Raw genomic sequence first — 18569 nt, forward strand, 5'->3', positions numbered from 1 at the left:
TAATGTTTAATGTAAACTATATAACATGAATTATATCATTTTATGTCGTTATTAATATACATCAAGTGTTCCTTTCACATAAAATCCACATTTATAAATACTAAGTTTAATTACGATTATGTAAAACCAATTCAATTTCGGATGATCTCGAATATTTTCTTGAACATTTTAAAATAGTATTTTTCATCCAGGTGGCAATTTTAAGTAAAATTTCCAAAATTTGTTCCTCATCTTGTTTAATGGAAGATAAATCCCCAGGATTTTCAGCATACTCGACCTTATATTTATATTTAAGCATATCCTTTAGTGTCAAAAGACCACAAAGTTGACCATATTTCTCAATAAGTATTATTCTTGGCCCTAATTTCTGAAACAATTCCATAACTATTTCTAGTGGAAGTTGAGGATGAACTGTTAATGGAGCAGCATTAACACAATAAGAAAGATTCAAAGAAGTCATAGGTCTAGAATAATTTTCTAAAATATCAAAAGATTTTGAAAAATTATTAGATTCAGATTTATTTTCAGGCATTGAAAAAAAACAACGGGTCGTCGGCAATACTTCATTTGTGGATTTAATTTTATCTATGAAAATATCAATATTAAATATACTAATTAATTAATAACAACCTAATACCCATTGTAAATAATTAGATTTAACGAATCCTAATAATAACATAGATTCTCGATCAGTTACTACTGGAAACCCTTTAACATTAGAATTCAAAATAGTTTCTAAAATATATTAGTTAAATAGATTACTAATAAAATTAATAAAAAATTACCAAGTTCTTGTAAACTTAATCCATTAGATGGAATAACAATTAAATTTTGTGTCATAATATCTTCGACTGGAATACCAAAATAATGTTCTTTAGAATCTAAATAAGGAAAACCATTAATCCATATCATTCTATTAGCAATTCCTCCCGTCCTAAAATGATCAGATACAGTTTTTGTAATCCCAACTACAATCTATATATATTAAGCAAAATTAATAATATAAATCAAAATCATACCATTGTTGGAAGTATAAACGTCAAAGCACCAGTAAGTTCAAACATAATTAAAACAACAGATACTGTAATATGCATTATTCCACTTAACGTGGCAGCAGCACCAAGAAAAGCATATGTTCCCGGAGTTATACACTATTAAAATATTATGTCAAGATTAATGGTAAATTTTGTAACTTACATGAACACCTTGGTCACATGCAGAAAAAAGTATAAAATTAGGAAATTTCTTCTGAAAAGCTGAAACAAATATACCTAAGAAGCGACCAAATGTTGCACCAACTGCCATTGATGGTACGAAAATTCCTGCTGGTATTTTTAAACCATATGATACTATTATCAAGCATATTCTTATAATAGTAGCAATAATTAACGAAATTATTATTCTTGCTTGTGAAGAATTCCTTAATATTGTAAATTTTTTAAATAACAATAAATAATACCAACTTGCATATACCATCATAATCCAAATCATTAGAGCATTCCCTAAATAAAATCTTCATACTTTCCGTCATATCTATTTTCAAAAACGCATTACCATAACTCAGAATAGCAGTTATTATTGCAAAAATAGTTGCTTCAGATACAGCAAAATTAGAAAGGTAATGCCGACGAAAAGCTTGAACACGAAGATTCCATTTAATTACAAATGCGCCATATAGTCCTCCAAATACTCCAAGAATTGCAAAAAATATAATTTCAAAAAAATGCCAACTTCTATTATAATGAACTTGAAACATGACCAATTGTCCTGTTCGAAAAGGATTCATAGTCTTAAGATGATTAAAAAAGAAAAAAAAGGAAACAAAAACCCACAGATAACACAGCTGTTGCAACCAAAGCACAAAAAAAACTTCTCCACATTGTTTTCGTTGGAAAATGAGATGATATTTCCTAAAATCAAGTAAATTAAATAAAAACAAACATTAAAATACAACTTCCAAAGAAAATATAACACCACCAATAGGACTACCAAAAGCAACAGCAACACCTGCTGCTGAACATGCAGAATAAATTTCTCTTAATTTTGCTTTTAAATATTTAGTTTTTTTTAATAACAAAACAAAAATATTTTTACTTGAATGAATTTTATATTTTTCAAAAAATTTGCTAATAAGATGTCCAATGCAAAGTGCGACATGAACAAAAGGCCCTTCTTTACCTATACTAAGTCCAGATGCAATAACCAATATAAGTCCAACAGATTTTATTAATAATGTCCAAAATCCCAAAAACCCTTTCATAACAAATCCACCAACAATACATTTTATTTCAGATATCCCTGATCCTGCAGCATGAGGTGCATATGATTGCACTAAAAATGCACTTAAAAAAGAAAAAAGAGCCTTTTATATAAATATTAATTTTCATACTTTTCATGAACAACACATACAGCAAAAACAATATAATAAAAAAAATTAAAAGGCGAAAAGCTTGACCATGAATGCCAATCATCACATGCTAAACTTATTAATATTTTTTCCTTAAAAAAAATAAACACACTTTTTCCTGATTCCCAACAACAAAATTCCTGACTCAAATACCACGCAGAAGAACAATATCCAAGCTTTATATCTGAAAGCCATTTTGTCGTTATACCAATAAAGGTTGCGTTTAAACCAATAAGAATACCTATAAATATTGATATCTCATCTTAAACAAACACATTGAAAATCTGTTTACCAACAACCGTAATAATAACCCACACTTGAATATCATCAAATACTTGTCTACATATATGAAATACATTATATATCCATTTTTTTTCCTTTAAACGCCTATGATGCAAATAATATCTACGATTTGTTCTTGAGTAGTTTTGAACCGAATCTTGAACCCAATCTACATAAAAAACAATAAATAAATCTTCTAATATTATTCTTAACAAATACCAATTGTTCTAAAGTCTTCATAACTCTGGATTTCATCCAAATCTTCATTCACTCCCCTATTCGTATAAAACCCCATTTTAAAATCAGAAAAAAAGCAATCAGGAATAAAAGGACTTCTTAAACATGTTTTAATAAAAAATAATCACTAAAACTTATATTTTAAACTCCTTTTTATCTTTATCTTTTGTTTTGAAGAATTTTAAAGTGGTTGCTAGGCAACCTCACCAACCTTAAAAAAACTCCGGCTGCCGTATAAAAAAGATATTATGACATCAGCGATTATTGATCAAGACATTACTGGGACATCAGTCCTTCCAATCTCAAAGGTCAAGAAGATTATTCGTATTGATGATGATATTGTACAATGTTCAAGTAATTCGGCGTTCTTAATTGCAATTGCTACGGTTTTTTTTTAAAAAAATTAGTTTATAATTAACATATAAAAGGAAATGTTTATTCAATATATGGTCCAACAAGGATTATTAATGTGTCTAAATGAAAATAAAAAGACAATACAATATAGACATCTTGGTATAATTTATATTTTTCTTTTAAATTAATATTTATAAGTGAACTAGCAAATGCAGTATCTAGAATAGATAATTTAGAATTTTTATCAGGTAAAATAATATTTTATAAAAAAAAGTTAAAGATAATTAATATAAAAAGATACAATTCCAAAGACAATTGCATTTAAAGATATTCCATCAAAAAAAAACATCAAAAGTACTGACCAAAAATACATAATCTAATAGACTAATAAGGAAAAAATATTTGAATTGATTACTTGTCAAGTACCATAATTAAAATTACAAGAATTTATTTATTTTCTTTAAATTAGTTTATTAATATAACCTTTTATTAACTTTAATAAATACATAAAAAAGTATGCATTATTTTTTCCCTTGTATATGTAAAAACGTCATCAAAAAATTTTTAAATATTAAAATTCATATTTGAAGATAATCCAGAGGAAATTGAGTCTAGCACATGCTGATAAATTATTATTCATGGTATTTAATTCTTGTAAATAAGAAGTTAAATGGCATGTAAAAAAAGATCCATCAAACACTTAAATATATATTCTCTATATATTCATATTTTTAAGCAGATTTAAATTTCTTTGTTCCATACTTTGAGCGAGATGTCACTATAAAAGATAAAAATTATACAAAGAAATCTCATTTCTAAATAAAATAAACATACCTCTATTAACAACACCTAGTAAGTCACGTGCACCTCGCACCAAATGATACCTGACACCTGGTAAATCTTGTACTCTACCACCACGTAATAAAACTACAGAATGTTCCTGGATATTATGACCTTCACCAGGAATATAAGCAATGACCATTCTACCACATGTCAATTTAACACGAGCAACTTTTCTTTGTGCAGAATTAGGTTTCTGTATATCTATTAAACTTTCAAAATGGATGATTTTCAGAGAAATACTTTAGGTTTCATCTATAAAAGATGTTAATATATTTATTATTTAATAAAAAATATTTTCATTTACCGTATATATTTTGTTACAAACACCTTGTCTAAATGGTGCACCATTTAAACGAGGTGCTTTTGGTCTAGGAGATTTTCTAGGCTGCCTAGCACCGCGAATTACTTGATTAAGAGTTGCCGTACTTCTTGAAAAAGTTGAAGTATCTTTTAAAAAGTTAAGAGACCAATGAGTTAATGTTTTTAATATTAACATTTTTTAAATATTTATCAATATTTTTAAAAATATATTAAAAGTTTTAAGCTGTATTGAAGCTGAATAACTTTATAAACTATTATTTATATCTGATATATACTAGGAATTATATACTTCTATGTTCAAAAGTCATTAAATACGAAAAAAATCTTTTTTATATATATAGATTAAAAATCATATTGATTAAAAAATACCTTATATGTATTATATTATATACATATCGTCTAAATTTTATATGTGTCTTATAAGGAATTTAAAAACCTTTAATTCTAATAACCAAATATAAAATCATTCTATAAACTTCTAATTTATCATTCATTTATCTATCTTACGAAAGAAATACGCCCCACTAGCATAGTTGGTTATTGCATCGTGCTTATATGAATTTCCGCGATGGAAACACATATCTCCTCGAGACGCGGGGGTCGGCAGTTCGAGTCTGCCGTGGGGCACTTTTTTGCAAAAAAAAAAAATCTTTAATAAATAAATTTAATATCTATAAACCATTATACATAATTCTAATATATAATTTAACAAATTACTTAAGATGTTTTTCTAAGAGCGTTTTTTGCCCTTTGGAGAACAAAAGCACTTTCCATTTTCAATGATTCTTTGTATTCTTGAATTGTTGTGTTAAGTTTAACAATTTTCTTATCCTTAATCTATTTTTATATCAAAAAATATTTTAAAATACAAAAAAAATAAGACCTCCCATAATTCACCTATATCTTGAGTACATATTTGTTCAATCAACCGAAAATCATGGCTAACAAGTACAATTCCTCCTGTCCAAGAATTACATGCTTTTGCTAAAGCATCAATAGATCTAATATCCAAATGATTCTATACTTGATTAATTTTCTCCTAAAAAATCATATTTTTACAGTAGGTTCATCAAGAAGAATAATATGAGGATTTTCTAATGCAAGCTCAGCAAATACAACACGACTTTTTAATCCATCGCTTAATGCCCTGATTTCACTTGTTTGATGAGATCCTGATAAACCAAATCGACCAAGATGGCTTCTCCATTGTTGAATTTCTTTTTCGGGATACTGCGATTTAAACTTATTTTGAATATAATATAAAGGCGATTTATCATATGGTAATTGATCTGCAGAATGTTGACTATATTTTGCAAGCTTAAGTCCAGATTTTTTTGATATATTACCAGCCGTTGGTATCAAAGTTCCTTTTAATATTAAAAATGAAATAAATCAAAGTGAATTATATAAACCCATAATTAAATTTAATAAAGTAGATTTCCCTGTACCATTTTTTCCTACTAAAGCTATTCTTGAATCCATATCTATACCAAATGATAAGTTCAGATATAATGAATTTTTAACATCTCCATCATATGAAAAACAAACATCATTAAACTAGGGATCATTTAAAAATAACTTAAACTATTTTAAAAACATACAGCAATAATAGGTGGCAATAGTTTCTGAACATTCTCAAATTTGAAAGAAATTACTTTAGGTTGCTCGACTTTTTCAACAAGACCCGCAGCTTCCATTTTGTCTATAATTTTTTGTTTGGATTTTGCCTGACGAACCTAGAACGCAGTTAATAATAACTTGACTTAAATATAAAAATAATTACAAGATTTGCATAGGTACCCGCACTAGAGACAAATTTTTTAATATGTGCAATTTCATCTAAATTAGAATGTAAAAAAACAATTCATCGAAACAATTAAATATACCTTGCTGTTTAGCATATGCTTTCATCTGATTTACTTCAAGATCATGCTTTGTTCGCACATACGTATCATAGTTCCCCCCATAATATAATAATTGACGATTCATTGTAAGATCTATAATATTTGTACAAACATTATTCAAAAAATCTTGAGAATGAGAATTAATAATCAAAATTCTGTCGTACTTTGACAAATACGTTTCTAACCACACTACCCTAGAGTCATTTAAAGATAAAAAAAAAAACAATACAAACATACGCTTCAAGATCCAAATGATTTGTTGGCTCATCCAAAAGAAGCAATGTTGGTCTCAAAAATAATGCACAACCAAGTGCTACACGCATTCTCCAACCTCCGCTCATATCCTTTGTAGGCTTTTTCATCATTGAAACACTAAAACCAAGTCCATATAATATTATACTTGCTTTTGCTTCAAATGTACTAGGATCCAACTCTTCTAACTCATTATATTTATCTTGAAGTAAGAGCTCATCAATATCTTCTGAAGTAGAAAGTTTTTCAATTTCTTCTTCAATCTTTAAAACCTTTTCTCTAGCCGATGCAATAATAAAATCAATCGCATTAATTTCTGAAGGCTCTGCCTCTTGATTTAAAAGATAAATATCGATATGATAAGGAATTTCAACATCTCTAGAAGCTAAAGATTTCAAAAATGTGCTTTTTCCTGACCCATTTGCTCCCAAAAGTCCATATCTTTGTCCATAATTCAATTCAATAGTTGCTTAATCAAATATTAGCCCTTTTCAACTCTTTTTCTTGAAAAAAAGCATACCATTCTATAAAACGCTCATCATAAACCAATCTAAAACTAATACATCAACACATATATACCTCTATTAATACTCTTCCATGAAAACTTAATGTATATTGTTCTATCTTAATATCTCGACTCATTAATCGACTTGTTAAAACACCTGTTGCATTCCTATCCCCTAAAGAAAGCTTATTTAATGATAAATCAGCACTACTCGAGCTCTTTAATTCATTTTTTGCTGTTTCCAGTTGAGATTTAGCTGCACGTTTTAATTTTTCTGCCTAAAAAACATTAAATAAAATATTAAATAAAATATCAAAAAATATAAATAAATACTACCTCCCTCTTTAACTTTGATGATGATTTAGACATATGATTTTAATTAAAAGTAAGATTAAACAATTTTTTTTTAATTGTAATTATAAAACGGTCAGACTCGATATAGATTTAAAAATCGAAATAGCTTTGCTTTATATAAAAGAATTAAACAATTAGACTTATAAAGGTTATTCAAGCTATATATCTATTGATATATTAAAATTTCTATAAGATATATGCATATTATATATACTGTATATGTAGTTTTACAGTAAAAAACTTTGAAAATATAAATTTAATAGTTAAAAAAAGTAAAACAAAGGAAATAAAACAAATCCATCAAAGATAAAATGAATATTTAAATTTATAAATCTTTTATTTCAAGTAAATTTTATTTTAATATTAAACATATCTCGAATTATATAGATCAGTATATTTTGTTATATATGCGGATATATTACGTATATATAGATAATATATTTAAGCATTTGATACATTTCTTTATCTTTAATTCATATTTCAACGTTATTAAATCTATACATTTATTAAAAACTATTTAATTGTATATTTTTCTAAAATCAAAATAAAGATTTAAAAAACAATAGTATATATGCGATATATATTTAACTTTAGATAGATATTTAAGTCAAAATAACTATTTTTCCTTATATAAATAGACTTTTAAAAGACTGAAACGATAAGAAATAATTTTTATCAGGGTTTATATGGTATCGTTTAACCTTTTCACAAGCAGATAAAAATCCGGTACAGATAATTCTATAATAAAAGTGTAAAAAATGGCATTTTTTGATTGGGAGACATATTCAAAAAATACAGAATCTGAAGCTCTTTCAATGGGACATATAAATGAAGAGTTAGGAGAGAGGTATAATATTTAATATGGAGATTTAATAAGATTGAATTGTATAGTTTCGAATTTGAAAATATGTATGATGGATTAGGGGAAATATTAGAAGAAACAAAAGATGATATGAATGAAGATACGTTTGGAGTAAATGTGGAAGATGTTGGTGTGTTTGGGACTTTTTTTTTAGGTTGAAATTTATTATATTTAGGAAGAGATTTTGATTTTTCAACAAACACGCAAAAAATGGCAGATATAATAAATAAAGAACAAGCTTTTTATAAGAAAAAGGATAAGATAATAGAAAAAACATCAGATACAGAATCTCTGCCTGTTGGAAAAGAAAATGAGAAAATTTCAGATATTCAGTATGTTCCATATGTTTCAAAGGAAACAACTCATTGGAGAGAACCATATTCCAATATGGTAATTGAGGGATATTTTGGGAAAACATTATTTCTTATTTTTTTTGTTTTTAGAGAAATTTGGAATATTCTTTAAAGTTACAAACGCCCTCTCTTTCTGAAACATCTACATATACCAATGAATCCAGAAAAAAGCATTTTAAAGGATATATTAGTTTAGAAGAAGTGGAAGCACAATTTTTTGAAGATAATAAAAGGAATTCTAATGAATCAGCTCAAGATAATATGCTTAGTAAGGAATTTTTAAATACAATTCTTAATACAGAAACAAAAAAAAATATAGGATTTTTAGAACATGCAAATTCTGGAAGAGAATCATCTAGATATGACTTTAATACTAATTCAGAGTTACAATATTCCGATCTATTTAAAGACAAAAAATATAAAAAAATAAATGAAACAAAACTATTTCATCATAATCAAGACACAAATGATATGGTAAGATAAACATCTTTATAATTCTTCTTATATTATTAGTCTCAATATGATGGACTTATGAATGAGTCAGATAAAAATTTTATTAATCGTATACAACTTTCTCAACTTGTTTCAGATGATCCATATTCAGATGATTTTTATTATTATTCGTACAATTCTTTAAAAAACAAGAATAATCAACAGAAATTACCGGATAAACCTAACTCATTATATTCATTACAAGATAAACAATCCCTTAATTTTAAGAATAAAAATAATGAAAATCCTATATTAAAAATACAGCAACAAATACAAAATATTGTAGCTGCAGGAAAAGTAAGACCAAAAGCAACTCAACTTAGTTTGGAAGGTGCATTGGGGAAAATATCTTTTAGCACTGTTAGAACTCCACGACAAATTCTTAGCGTTAAAAAACCTTCAGATAGTACTGAAAAAAATAATATTAAGGTTTTCTTCTTATATATTTCTGTCTTTTTCTTACACTTTTATAGACATGTCATATAAATATTCAAAGAAATCATAAATTTTATCTTTATTCAATCGAAAAAGTTTATGATTGTTTGTTAGAAATTGATGAGATATTGCGAAAACAGAAGCAGACTAAACAAGAAAATTGCCGGGCTATAGATGATAATGAACAGAACAAAAAAATTATGTTATTAAAAGAACAAATTTTAGAAAGTCTTCATATAACGGAACCAATTCCTAGAAAGTATTTATGTTTGCCAACGATATATTTATTTCTAATGCTATATAGCCCTAATATTGTTCACCCATTTATATCGATTATATCATATAATAAAGGAAAAAAACTAATACCACGAATATTCGAATATATCAACAGCGAACAAAAGCTAACTATTTTGACTATGATCACCATATATTTGGATCATCTTGATGTTGTTGTATACGATTTGTATAATTTTTCAAATGAATCACGTCCAGAATATATAAAAGAAAATATTGATACATTTACGCAAGTAGCATTACCATCATTACTTGCATATGTATCCGAAGCTTCCTTGCAAATTATAATTGAACTATTAAGCATCATGTTAGAAAGAATGAATTTACAAATGATAGCAATAACTAAAATTGGTCTTTCATTTCTTACAATGTTTATTAGTCGTGCAGAAATTATAAAACAATCTGGACAAGCTGACGAATCTGATTTAAAACAATGGTTAGTTTTTATAGCCATATTGACATATATTTATTTTTAAAGGAGAAAAATTTATGATTTGATGTTTTCAAAATTAATAGGTCGATTTATTTATATTTTTCCACCATCTTTATCCTTTTCTGATGAAATATATCCATGGCAGTTTATGGCTGCATGCGCTATTTCATCTACACTTGAACAACAACACATTCTAGTCACTGAAGTTCGGTATTTTATTAATTTAATTTGTATAAGATAATTTATTTATTTTAGAGAAAAAGTTATGGATAATGTTATATCAAGTAAACATCTTCCTCCAGACATTGCTGCAATTAAACTAGGAAACGTTAATCTATTCTTACATGCACTAGGACTAGATATTGAGCAACTTAATATATAATATTTTACTGACTAGTTATTTAATACTACATATATTTATATAATTTTATAAATATTTCCACATTTCTTTAGGATTTCATTATGTATATCTTTTAATATCTAAAGAAAAATAATATTCTAATATAATGAAATAACAATATTTTTATTAAAACTTTTTTAGCGAGCTAAAAAATATTTTAATATATAAATGTCATTAAAGCCAGAATATATAAAACTTATTTCTTCTGATGATTTTATATTTGTTGTTAAAAGGTCTCAAGCATGCGTCTCCGGAATAATAAGAGAAATGCTTGATGAATCCAGTAAGAATTTTTTTTTTACTAAAATCTCATAATCGATAATCCTATAGATCAGTTTTTAGAGTGCAAGAATAATGAAATAAAATTTAAAACTATCAGGTAAAACTTGTTATGAATCTTAGAAATATAATAAAAACATAGTGCTAAATTATTATATATTGTGTGCCAATATTTTTATTTTCATGAAAAATATAAAAATACCGAGTCTATACCAGAATTCCCAATTGAACCAGATATAGCGATTGAGCTTCTAATGATATCCGATTTTTTAGATGGTAATAAACAAAATTAGAGTTTTATAAAAAAATGATATTTTTTTAGTATGAAAAAGAAATTTATGTATATTTTTTTAATATAATTAATAAATTTTTATAACTTTATTTTTTTATGAGTATCATCTTTTATATACATTTTCTCATTCCCAAATCCAATATCCATAAACTTAATAAAACTTATAGCCCCTGAGTCAATCAATGCAAATATAATATGTCGAGCTCCATTTTTTAACCTTTGAAAAGCAGTTGTATTTTTTTCATAATTTATTAATGGGACTGAATCAAAAATATCCGAAAATTCCTTTAATGATGGCAATGATGTTGTCCTAGAGCTTTTATATTATCAGATTCAAAGATAATTTTCAGTTATTTTTTTACTTTACAACAATAATACGAAAATCAGGATTTTCGAGTTTGGATTTTCTAAAATTTGGAATTGGTTTCCAAACATAATAAGCTATGCTAAAAGGATCTTTTGCTTTATTTTCATCGTAAATATAATTTTCTTCAGAACTAGGAGGACAATGATAAGGAATAATCTCGAGAGATTTGTAAATTTGATCTAATTAATATGAGATATATAAATAAATAGATTTACTTTACTATATGAGTGATAACATCTTCCACCAACTAATGTATTCCAATTATTTGCGGTATATTTTTCAAAAATACTATAAACAAATCTTATGAGCGCTTTCATCCATAAAAAAAAAGGCGAAATTTTTTCAGAGCCATATGATACTAGAAAAGAAAACCTTGAAACCCCTTGAAACATTAATAATCCAGTTTTCTGTAAAAAAATCTACCATTTTCGCATTTTACTGGTCTAAAAACATAATAACCTAAACGTTTTAAATATGAATAAACCTTCAGATTTATAAGATCCTTAAACAAAAAAAAATAAAAAATACTTGGTATCGTTCAATCCCCCCAGATTCTTCTAGACAAGCAGAATAAACGGCTTGAAGACTCATTGGGATTCCATTTTCCCACCAACATTCTAAAGAACCTCTTTCAACCAAATAAATAACTTCTTCAGGCAACAACCACACAACATCATTAACACACTTCCCAAGAGATTTGAATTGCGTACCACGCATTCTCTCGACTCTTGCAAGTTTTAAATCCGATACCCAAATTGCCTTTGAATATATTTTCCTATACCATTTTTTAAGAGAAACCTATAAAAAGATAGAAAAAAATACTTCGAAATACAGCGTTCTCCAGAAATAACATTAAACATAGAATTTATTCTATTTCTTAATACTTCCTGCTGTTTAAACGTGCCATCTGGTTCAAAATCTTTTTCGCCACGTTTTAAAAAAACTGTATTAGAGATATTTCTAAACTAAATTAATAAAAAGATGATATATATATACAAAAGAAGACCTCTTATAATCAGATAAAAGAGAAAAATCCTGGATCTCGTCTTCAATATCAAAATCACTTGACATAATTTCTTATAGGTTAATCGTTAAGCGATATATTTTTGAATGGTTTATTAAATAGTAAGAATTAAGAATAAATAATAAAAAAATAAGTCATATTTCAAAAAAGCCTTCCTTCAATAATATTTGCAACCATTCGTTTCCTTAGTTCTTTAATATCATCTTGTGTATAATCAATTGATCCCTCCCGAGCAATACATTCAGCAGTTTTGCATGCAAAGACACCACAATCATAACCATTTGTTTGTATTGGGCCAGACTATGTTATATTAATAAATATTATATATAAGAAAAAAAAACCTCTGGAATATAATCAATCCAATCATCAAGATTAATAGTATTGCCGGATTCTTGAAATAAATAATCTCTTAAAAGAAGAAATACTTTTCCAGATTTTCCATTAAGAGAATCCCAATATTCAAATCTTTTCTTTTTGAAATTAATAATTGACATACACCAATGAATTCCAAGATGAATCGGAATAAGGACATAATCTTGTTCCAAAATATTAACTTTTGCTCTTTTCGTCCAACGTCGTACTCCTTGATATCCATTTTTTTCCAATGTTGTATAAAAAAAAGTATTAAAAGCATAAACTTTTGGGCCTTTAGGTGTAGCTTTAGCTCTTTCAGATATAAGAGCAATATAAAAATTAATAATCTCATCATTAAGCCATTCTTTATCTCTTAAAGTTCTAATATCACGTAGAGTAATTGATATATTAAATTTTACAATCAAAGGATTTTTTAATGCATTGGAAAAAAGTGCTTCTTCTACTTTTTTTAAAATTTCTTTAGATAGTGGAGGAGGTTTGTCCAAAGATTTTATCTATAATATAAATTATAAATTTTTCTTTTCCAAAGAATATTTCTTACAGAAAGATCTTTTAATTTTTGAATTTCATAATCTCTTTTTTGCTTTTCTTTTTGAAGATTTTTCCAATTATAAAGGGATTCATCTTTATAATATTCTTTTAATTGCCTTATTAAATCGTCAAAAGATTCATTATCATTCATAAACCGATGTTTCTAAAGCCGTTTAACTATTTCATTTAAAAAACAAACTATATTATTACTTGAAAATCATTTATATATTTAGTTTGATCTTGTAATTGTTTTTTATGTGTCTTTAAAGAACAAGAACTTAAAGAATCATTATTCTTTGATAGAGATGGATTCATAAAAGAAAATGATGGTGAAAACAGATTGTTAGTCTTTCGTATATTCTGTGTATAATAATCTTCAAAGGTCCTTTTATCATGAAACTCATAATTATCATCTTGAGAATCTGATTTATTATTTGAATCATTTAATTTTAATGAATAATATTTTCTTTTTGTAAAAGGTGTCTGAAAATTATAAATATCTTGAAATAAAGATGTTTTCTGAGAACATGAAGACATTAAAGAACTTGGGGTTTTAGGATAAATAATATTATTATATCGTTTAAGTGCATTTTCAAGAAGTTTGCGTCCAGTCATTGTAGTTTTAGGAAGACGAACAGGATAACTAGTAAAATTCTTTTGTCTATTAATAGATATTAAAGGATTCTTAAATATGTCCGAAGACTTCTGAAAAACATCCATATTTTTATGAGAGAAAAACATTTCATCCATTTTTTTTTTAATTTTTAAATTCTTTTTATCCTTAAAATCATAATATAACTCATCTGACATTTTAAAATTATCAACATTCACAATTTTAATTGTTTAATCAACCAATTTCTTAAATACAACTTTAAATCCATAGAATCCCGTATTTGTAACCGTTTCAAAGGAATTTTGATATCCAAATAAATATTTTATAGTTTAAGCCTGTTAATTTAATAAAAAATTAAAAATAAATTTTAAAAAAGAACCTTTTAAAACCATAATATAATAATTTTTAGAAAATCTTAACCTATTTAATCAAATAACCACTTTAATATTATAATTTTAAAAACCAAACTACAAATTTAATTTCAAAAACACTAAAGTCTGTCTAAGAGAATTTCTATTTAACTTTTTTTAACTTCTAATCTTAAAAACTTTTTAACAAAAACAATAAATTCATATTTATTTTAAAAAGATCTTAAAAAAAATAGGTAATTTTAGATAAAATAGTCAAGAACTTAAGAATTTTTATTAAAAAATATGGATTTTTTAATATAAACCGATTATAAATAAACCTCGATTAAAATTATAATTAAATATCTTAAGAAAATATTAACTTTTTTTAAAAAAATGACATTAAACAGCCAAATAGATACCATTTTTAATCTTATTGAAGCTTCTCTAAATAATTTTTCAGAAAAAAACGAAGAAAAAACAGACATAAACCTTAAAAATTCATATGATGCTATTGCATGTCTTATCAATGCTTATATGCTTAAAACAGGATATAAGCTTCTCGGATTTGGAGAAAATCATTGTTTAGGTCGTATTTATTAATATCTGAAAAGTTTTTTTCGAAAAAAATCTAATATATTTAGATACCCCAATTACAGAATCAGAAATGAAACCTTTATCAAATATTTTCAATGAATCAAGTGATCCATTTTATGCATTTCGCTATTCTTTTAATTCTAAAGAAGAAATATATCTTATTAAATTGCTAAAAATGGATAAAAAGATAGTTATTCTTGGGACAATAATGGGAAAAGGGAATACAATTACACATGATATATCTGTTGATGATTATACACAAAAAGGCGTATTTCCTTATTCAAGCAAGCAAAAAGATAGGTCTTTGGAAGAAGTTTATGTTTCAAATGAAAAAATAATAGAGCTATTAAAGATATATCATTCTAATTTTCTTGAAAAATTAACTCCTGATTTGAAGGAGGAGTTAAATTCTAGAAAAAATAAGTGAGTTATAAATATGTTTATTTTTCACATATTAATTTATAATATTATAGTCTTTGTGAAGGACATTTTTTTCAAATACCAAAAGATAATTTTTCTTCTCGATGTATGGAGAATTCTATATCATATAAATTTAATGTACAAGAAAGAGACAATCAAACTTCCAACACTTGTAATATTTCTATTGGAAGTGATGATTTATATCCTCCAGGAATAGGACAACATCCTTTGCTAACTCCATGTATAATAAGAGAACCTATACTAGATGAAATTAAGGATTGTAATAGTGGAATGTATCCTAGTAAAACGCATCCTATCTTTAGCGGAACTAAAGCAAAGAAAAATTTTCAGTATGATCTTTTAAATTGATATATATCTATAATATTAATTATATAGATTACCTCCAGGCGTCAGATATGATCCAATATCTCCCAATGACGGACTTGGTTTAGGGCTAGGAAATTTAGGGAACCCTTCACGCAAATATAGAAATATTGGTGAACCTGATAATGATGAATTTCTCCCACCAGATGTAGATAGGATGGTACTAACTTATCTAATTTATATAAAACACAGCTAATCTATTTTAGTATATATAATATATATATGGTTATTAATAACTGAGGAATAGACCTCATTTTCTATTAAAATATATTTTTGTTTTTTTTAGTATTAAACTATAAATAATTTATCCTTTTTCTAAGATATTTTTATACGCCTATGTTCAGTCCAAAGGGCTAGATTCTGAAGAGCAGACGCAATTAAGGAATAAACAAAAAACAATTCTACCGCTCAACATATTATCAAATTTAAATAAGACAAGTATTTACATTTTTAATACGTAAGAATATGAATAAACAAAAATACAATAAAAAGTTTTATTCATAATCATTTAGCATAGTACATACAGTTTCTAAAAGACGCTTTATATCTTTCTCCTCTATATCATGTGCTACAAGACTTTAATAGTAAATAAAATATTAATAATATTCTTACAATCATCTATTTTACCCCAACGTTCTATTTGAAAAAGAATCTCTAATTGTGCTAAATTAAAAGCTTTTTCAACATCTAGACGTTCTATTGGTGGACTGTTTGAAGTTGCTACCATTTTTGCTCCAATAATGAAACTTTTACTAAGACAAATTGCACGTTCAAGAGCTGCAAATTGCCATTGATCAAGATTACAGATCCATTCTTTAATCAAACTCTTCGTTTTTTTTGGTTGAGGATTCATTATAATACCAAAATCATTATTTGTCTTTAATATTTCTACATTCCAATATTTTTGTGCCCATTCATGAAGAGGTTCCCACATTTTTTTTTGTAAAACAAGTAAATCACCTCCTGATTCATTTTTTGATGCAAATGATAGTATTGTATCTGTATCTAAATATTTCAGAAGTCCACTAGAAGCTTGTTCTCTGTCTTTTTTCTCTGAAAACATATCAATTGCTCTGATAGATAAAGATGTTAATGGTAAAAAGTTATATTCAAAAAAATTAGGTGAAAAAGATCGACATTCTAATAAAACAGAATATGCCAAATTATGTTTCCTCAACGGAAATTCAAAAATCTTGCCTGAAGGTGTCTTAAATGGATTATTATTTAGTAAAATTTGATATCCATCTAGAATTATCAAAAAAAAATACTATTCTGAAAAAAAAGTAAACCCAAGAGTTTTTTCAAATCAAAACTCTCCGAAGAATCCTTATAATTAAGTTTAGTAGTTATATTATGTATTAATCTCCTATAAAATCTATTTTTTCTATTCCAAAAAAAAGTAAAAGCAGAATATTCTGAAATGAAATGCTTTAACCCCTTTAAAATAAAAAAACAAAACATAATTTAACTCTTAAGAGGATTTTTATGTCTTAATTTATTAAAAAATCATATATTTTAATTATTAATCTTTAATTCTAAAATATACAAGATATATTTATTAAAAAAAACGATAGATTTTAAAACCATTAAGCCAAAAAAATATAGAATTGAATTCAATTACCTTTTCCCTGTTAAAAAGAAAATTTAAAAAAAAAACAAAGTAATCGCAAATGTATAATTTTTATAATAATATAAATTGCCAATCTTTTTTTTAAATTATAATGTTTAGTATTTTTGTATTAACGATCCTCAGCCCATTCATTCTTTAAATTATAAAAGTTAATGATTTGAGTTCATAAAAAAATATAATAACCTCTTTTCTTATAATTTCTTCTTCTTCTGGAGTAAAATCATTTACAATATTGAACCTAAAAAATTTTATTAACATATTTAAAAAGATTTTTAAAATTTAAAATGTTTTATCTAAATAATGGGTTATTTATTACTTACGTTTTACGAATTTCTTCTGGAGTCTTGTTTTTAATCATGTTTGCAACAGTTTTGCATCCAATATCAAGAAGAGGCTTAATATCAAGATAATTACTGGCTAAAATAATCTCAAAAAGCATTTCTTGGTCGACTTGCATAAACTTTTGATCCCATTCATCAATCTCTGTAGATTTTTTCAAACGATGCATAGATAAATCCAAATCATCGTCTGTTGATGAAAGAGGATCTCCACGATGATGTTCACACCATTCAAGGACCTTTTTTCAGATGTTTTTTTTAGAAAAAAATCTCAAAAATAATACATTTATTACTTTTCTTAAAACGTTTGATGTTACGTTTGGTAATGGAATAGGTAAATCCGATTCTCCAACATCTACAAATTCAATAATAATTGAATTTCTATAAATCTACTTTATTTCACATTCATACCCTCAAGCATATTTTTTATTAGAATAGATCTTTCTGCAACAATTTTATCTAAAAAGAATAAATTTTTATCATTTTTTTTTTAAATTAAGATTACCAACAATAAAACTTTCATTATCAGAAGACATAAGAGTCACCTTTGACATCCTTTTATATATTTCTAGCAAGAATTTAAAAATTTTTACTTAATCTAAAGTAGAAGAGCCTTCGATAACCGAGTAATTATAAAAAGAATA

At 25.9% G+C, this 18569-nt stretch overlaps 11 protein-coding genes and 1 non-coding gene across 12 annotated transcripts; 5 read left to right on the forward strand and 7 right to left on the reverse strand.

Annotated features, from left to right (window-relative positions):
• Positions 1-106: 106 nt before the first annotated feature.
• On the reverse strand, positions 107-2984 carry PNEG_00316 (hypothetical protein; the record flags this gene model as incomplete). Its single annotated transcript, XM_007873999.1, has 13 exons — positions 107-585; positions 631-735; positions 786-975; positions 1020-1151; positions 1198-1420; positions 1464-1789; positions 1833-1910; positions 1955-2046; positions 2095-2362; positions 2410-2477; positions 2520-2648; positions 2700-2858; positions 2909-2984. 13 exons carry the CDS (start codon positions 2982-2984, stop codon positions 107-109), a joined length of 2325 nt encoding a protein of 774 aa, XP_007872190.1.
• Positions 2985-3174: 190 nt separating this feature from the next.
• PNEG_00317 (hypothetical protein) lies at positions 3175-3748 on the forward strand (the record flags this gene model as incomplete). Its single annotated transcript, XM_007874000.1, has 4 exons — positions 3175-3312; positions 3355-3439; positions 3487-3528; positions 3578-3748. The coding sequence occupies 4 exons, from the start codon at positions 3175-3177 to the stop codon at positions 3658-3660; spliced, it is 348 nt and encodes a 115-aa protein (XP_007872191.1). The 3' UTR covers positions 3661-3748.
• A 263-nt stretch (positions 3749-4011) lies between these two features.
• Positions 4012-4619, reverse strand: PNEG_00318 (ribosomal protein S12; the record flags this gene model as incomplete). The annotated part of the gene is made up of 4 exons (XM_007874001.1): positions 4012-4058; positions 4115-4316; positions 4364-4375; positions 4428-4619. 4 exons carry the CDS (start codon positions 4617-4619, stop codon positions 4012-4014), a joined length of 453 nt encoding a protein of 150 aa, XP_007872192.1.
• A 343-nt stretch (positions 4620-4962) lies between these two features.
• Positions 4963-5071, forward strand: PNEG_05003. Its single transcript has one exon. It is a non-coding gene; the product is annotated as a tRNA-Ile (tRNA).
• A 90-nt stretch (positions 5072-5161) lies between these two features.
• On the reverse strand, positions 5162-7520 carry PNEG_00320 (hypothetical protein; the record flags this gene model as incomplete). The annotated part of the gene is made up of 11 exons (XM_007874002.1): positions 7442-7520; positions 7180-7383; positions 7121-7124; positions 6586-7069; positions 6331-6542; positions 6228-6283; positions 6046-6180; positions 5857-6001; positions 5504-5811; positions 5328-5462; positions 5162-5281 (listed from the first exon to the last, which is right to left on the reverse strand). The coding sequence occupies exons 1-11, from the start codon at positions 7472-7474 to the stop codon at positions 5162-5164; spliced, it is 1836 nt and encodes a 611-aa protein (XP_007872193.1). The 5' UTR covers positions 7475-7520.
• Positions 7521-8217: 697 nt separating this feature from the next.
• On the forward strand, positions 8218-10770 carry PNEG_00321 (hypothetical protein; the record flags this gene model as incomplete). The annotated part of the gene is made up of 9 exons (XM_007874003.1): positions 8218-8306; positions 8351-8451; positions 8497-8711; positions 8765-9148; positions 9188-9595; positions 9640-9860; positions 9906-10331; positions 10374-10538; positions 10584-10770. The coding sequence occupies 9 exons, from the start codon at positions 8218-8220 to the stop codon at positions 10708-10710; spliced, it is 2136 nt and encodes a 711-aa protein (XP_007872194.1). The 3' UTR covers positions 10711-10770.
• Positions 10771-10896: 126 nt separating this feature from the next.
• Positions 10897-11300, forward strand: PNEG_00322 (hypothetical protein; the record flags this gene model as incomplete). Its single annotated transcript, XM_007874004.1, has 3 exons — positions 10897-11011; positions 11059-11107; positions 11150-11300. 3 exons carry the CDS (start codon positions 10897-10899, stop codon positions 11298-11300), a joined length of 315 nt encoding a protein of 104 aa, XP_007872195.1.
• Positions 11301-11377: 77 nt separating this feature from the next.
• Positions 11378-12737, reverse strand: PNEG_00323 (hypothetical protein; the record flags this gene model as incomplete). The annotated part of the gene is made up of 7 exons (XM_007874005.1): positions 11378-11615; positions 11662-11845; positions 11887-12048; positions 12090-12150; positions 12195-12441; positions 12489-12626; positions 12673-12737. The coding sequence occupies 7 exons, from the start codon at positions 12735-12737 to the stop codon at positions 11378-11380; spliced, it is 1095 nt and encodes a 364-aa protein (XP_007872196.1).
• A 94-nt stretch (positions 12738-12831) lies between these two features.
• PNEG_00324 (hypothetical protein) lies at positions 12832-14406 on the reverse strand (the record flags this gene model as incomplete). Its single annotated transcript, XM_007874006.1, has 4 exons — positions 12832-12990; positions 13032-13559; positions 13607-13759; positions 13807-14406. The coding sequence occupies 4 exons, from the start codon at positions 14404-14406 to the stop codon at positions 12832-12834; spliced, it is 1440 nt and encodes a 479-aa protein (XP_007872197.1).
• Positions 14407-14952: 546 nt separating this feature from the next.
• Positions 14953-16224, forward strand: PNEG_00325 (hypothetical protein; the record flags this gene model as incomplete). The annotated part of the gene is made up of 5 exons (XM_007874007.1): positions 14953-15145; positions 15201-15576; positions 15627-15923; positions 15970-16117; positions 16164-16224. 5 exons carry the CDS (start codon positions 14953-14955, stop codon positions 16170-16172), a joined length of 1023 nt encoding a protein of 340 aa, XP_007872198.1. The 3' UTR covers positions 16173-16224.
• A 227-nt stretch (positions 16225-16451) lies between these two features.
• Positions 16452-17418, reverse strand: PNEG_04252 (hypothetical protein; the record flags this gene model as incomplete). Its single annotated transcript, XM_019757776.1, has 3 exons — positions 16452-16525; positions 16570-17202; positions 17247-17418. 3 exons carry the CDS (start codon positions 17416-17418, stop codon positions 16452-16454), a joined length of 879 nt encoding a protein of 292 aa, XP_019613413.1.
• Positions 17419-17696: 278 nt separating this feature from the next.
• On the reverse strand, positions 17697-18479 carry PNEG_04253 (E3 ubiquitin ligase complex SCF subunit scon-3; the record flags this gene model as incomplete). The annotated part of the gene is made up of 6 exons (XM_019757777.1): positions 17697-17720; positions 17771-17825; positions 17908-18164; positions 18219-18280; positions 18337-18384; positions 18431-18479. The coding sequence occupies 6 exons, from the start codon at positions 18477-18479 to the stop codon at positions 17697-17699; spliced, it is 495 nt and encodes a 164-aa protein (XP_019613414.1).
• Between the last annotated feature and the right edge of the window lie 90 nt (positions 18480-18569).

This window comes from Pneumocystis murina (genome assembly GCF_000349005.2).
Source record: "Pneumocystis murina B123 chromosome Unknown supercont1.1, whole genome shotgun sequence".
In the NCBI taxonomy this organism is placed as follows: Eukaryota; Fungi; Ascomycota; class Pneumocystomycetes; order Pneumocystales; family Pneumocystaceae; genus Pneumocystis; species Pneumocystis murina.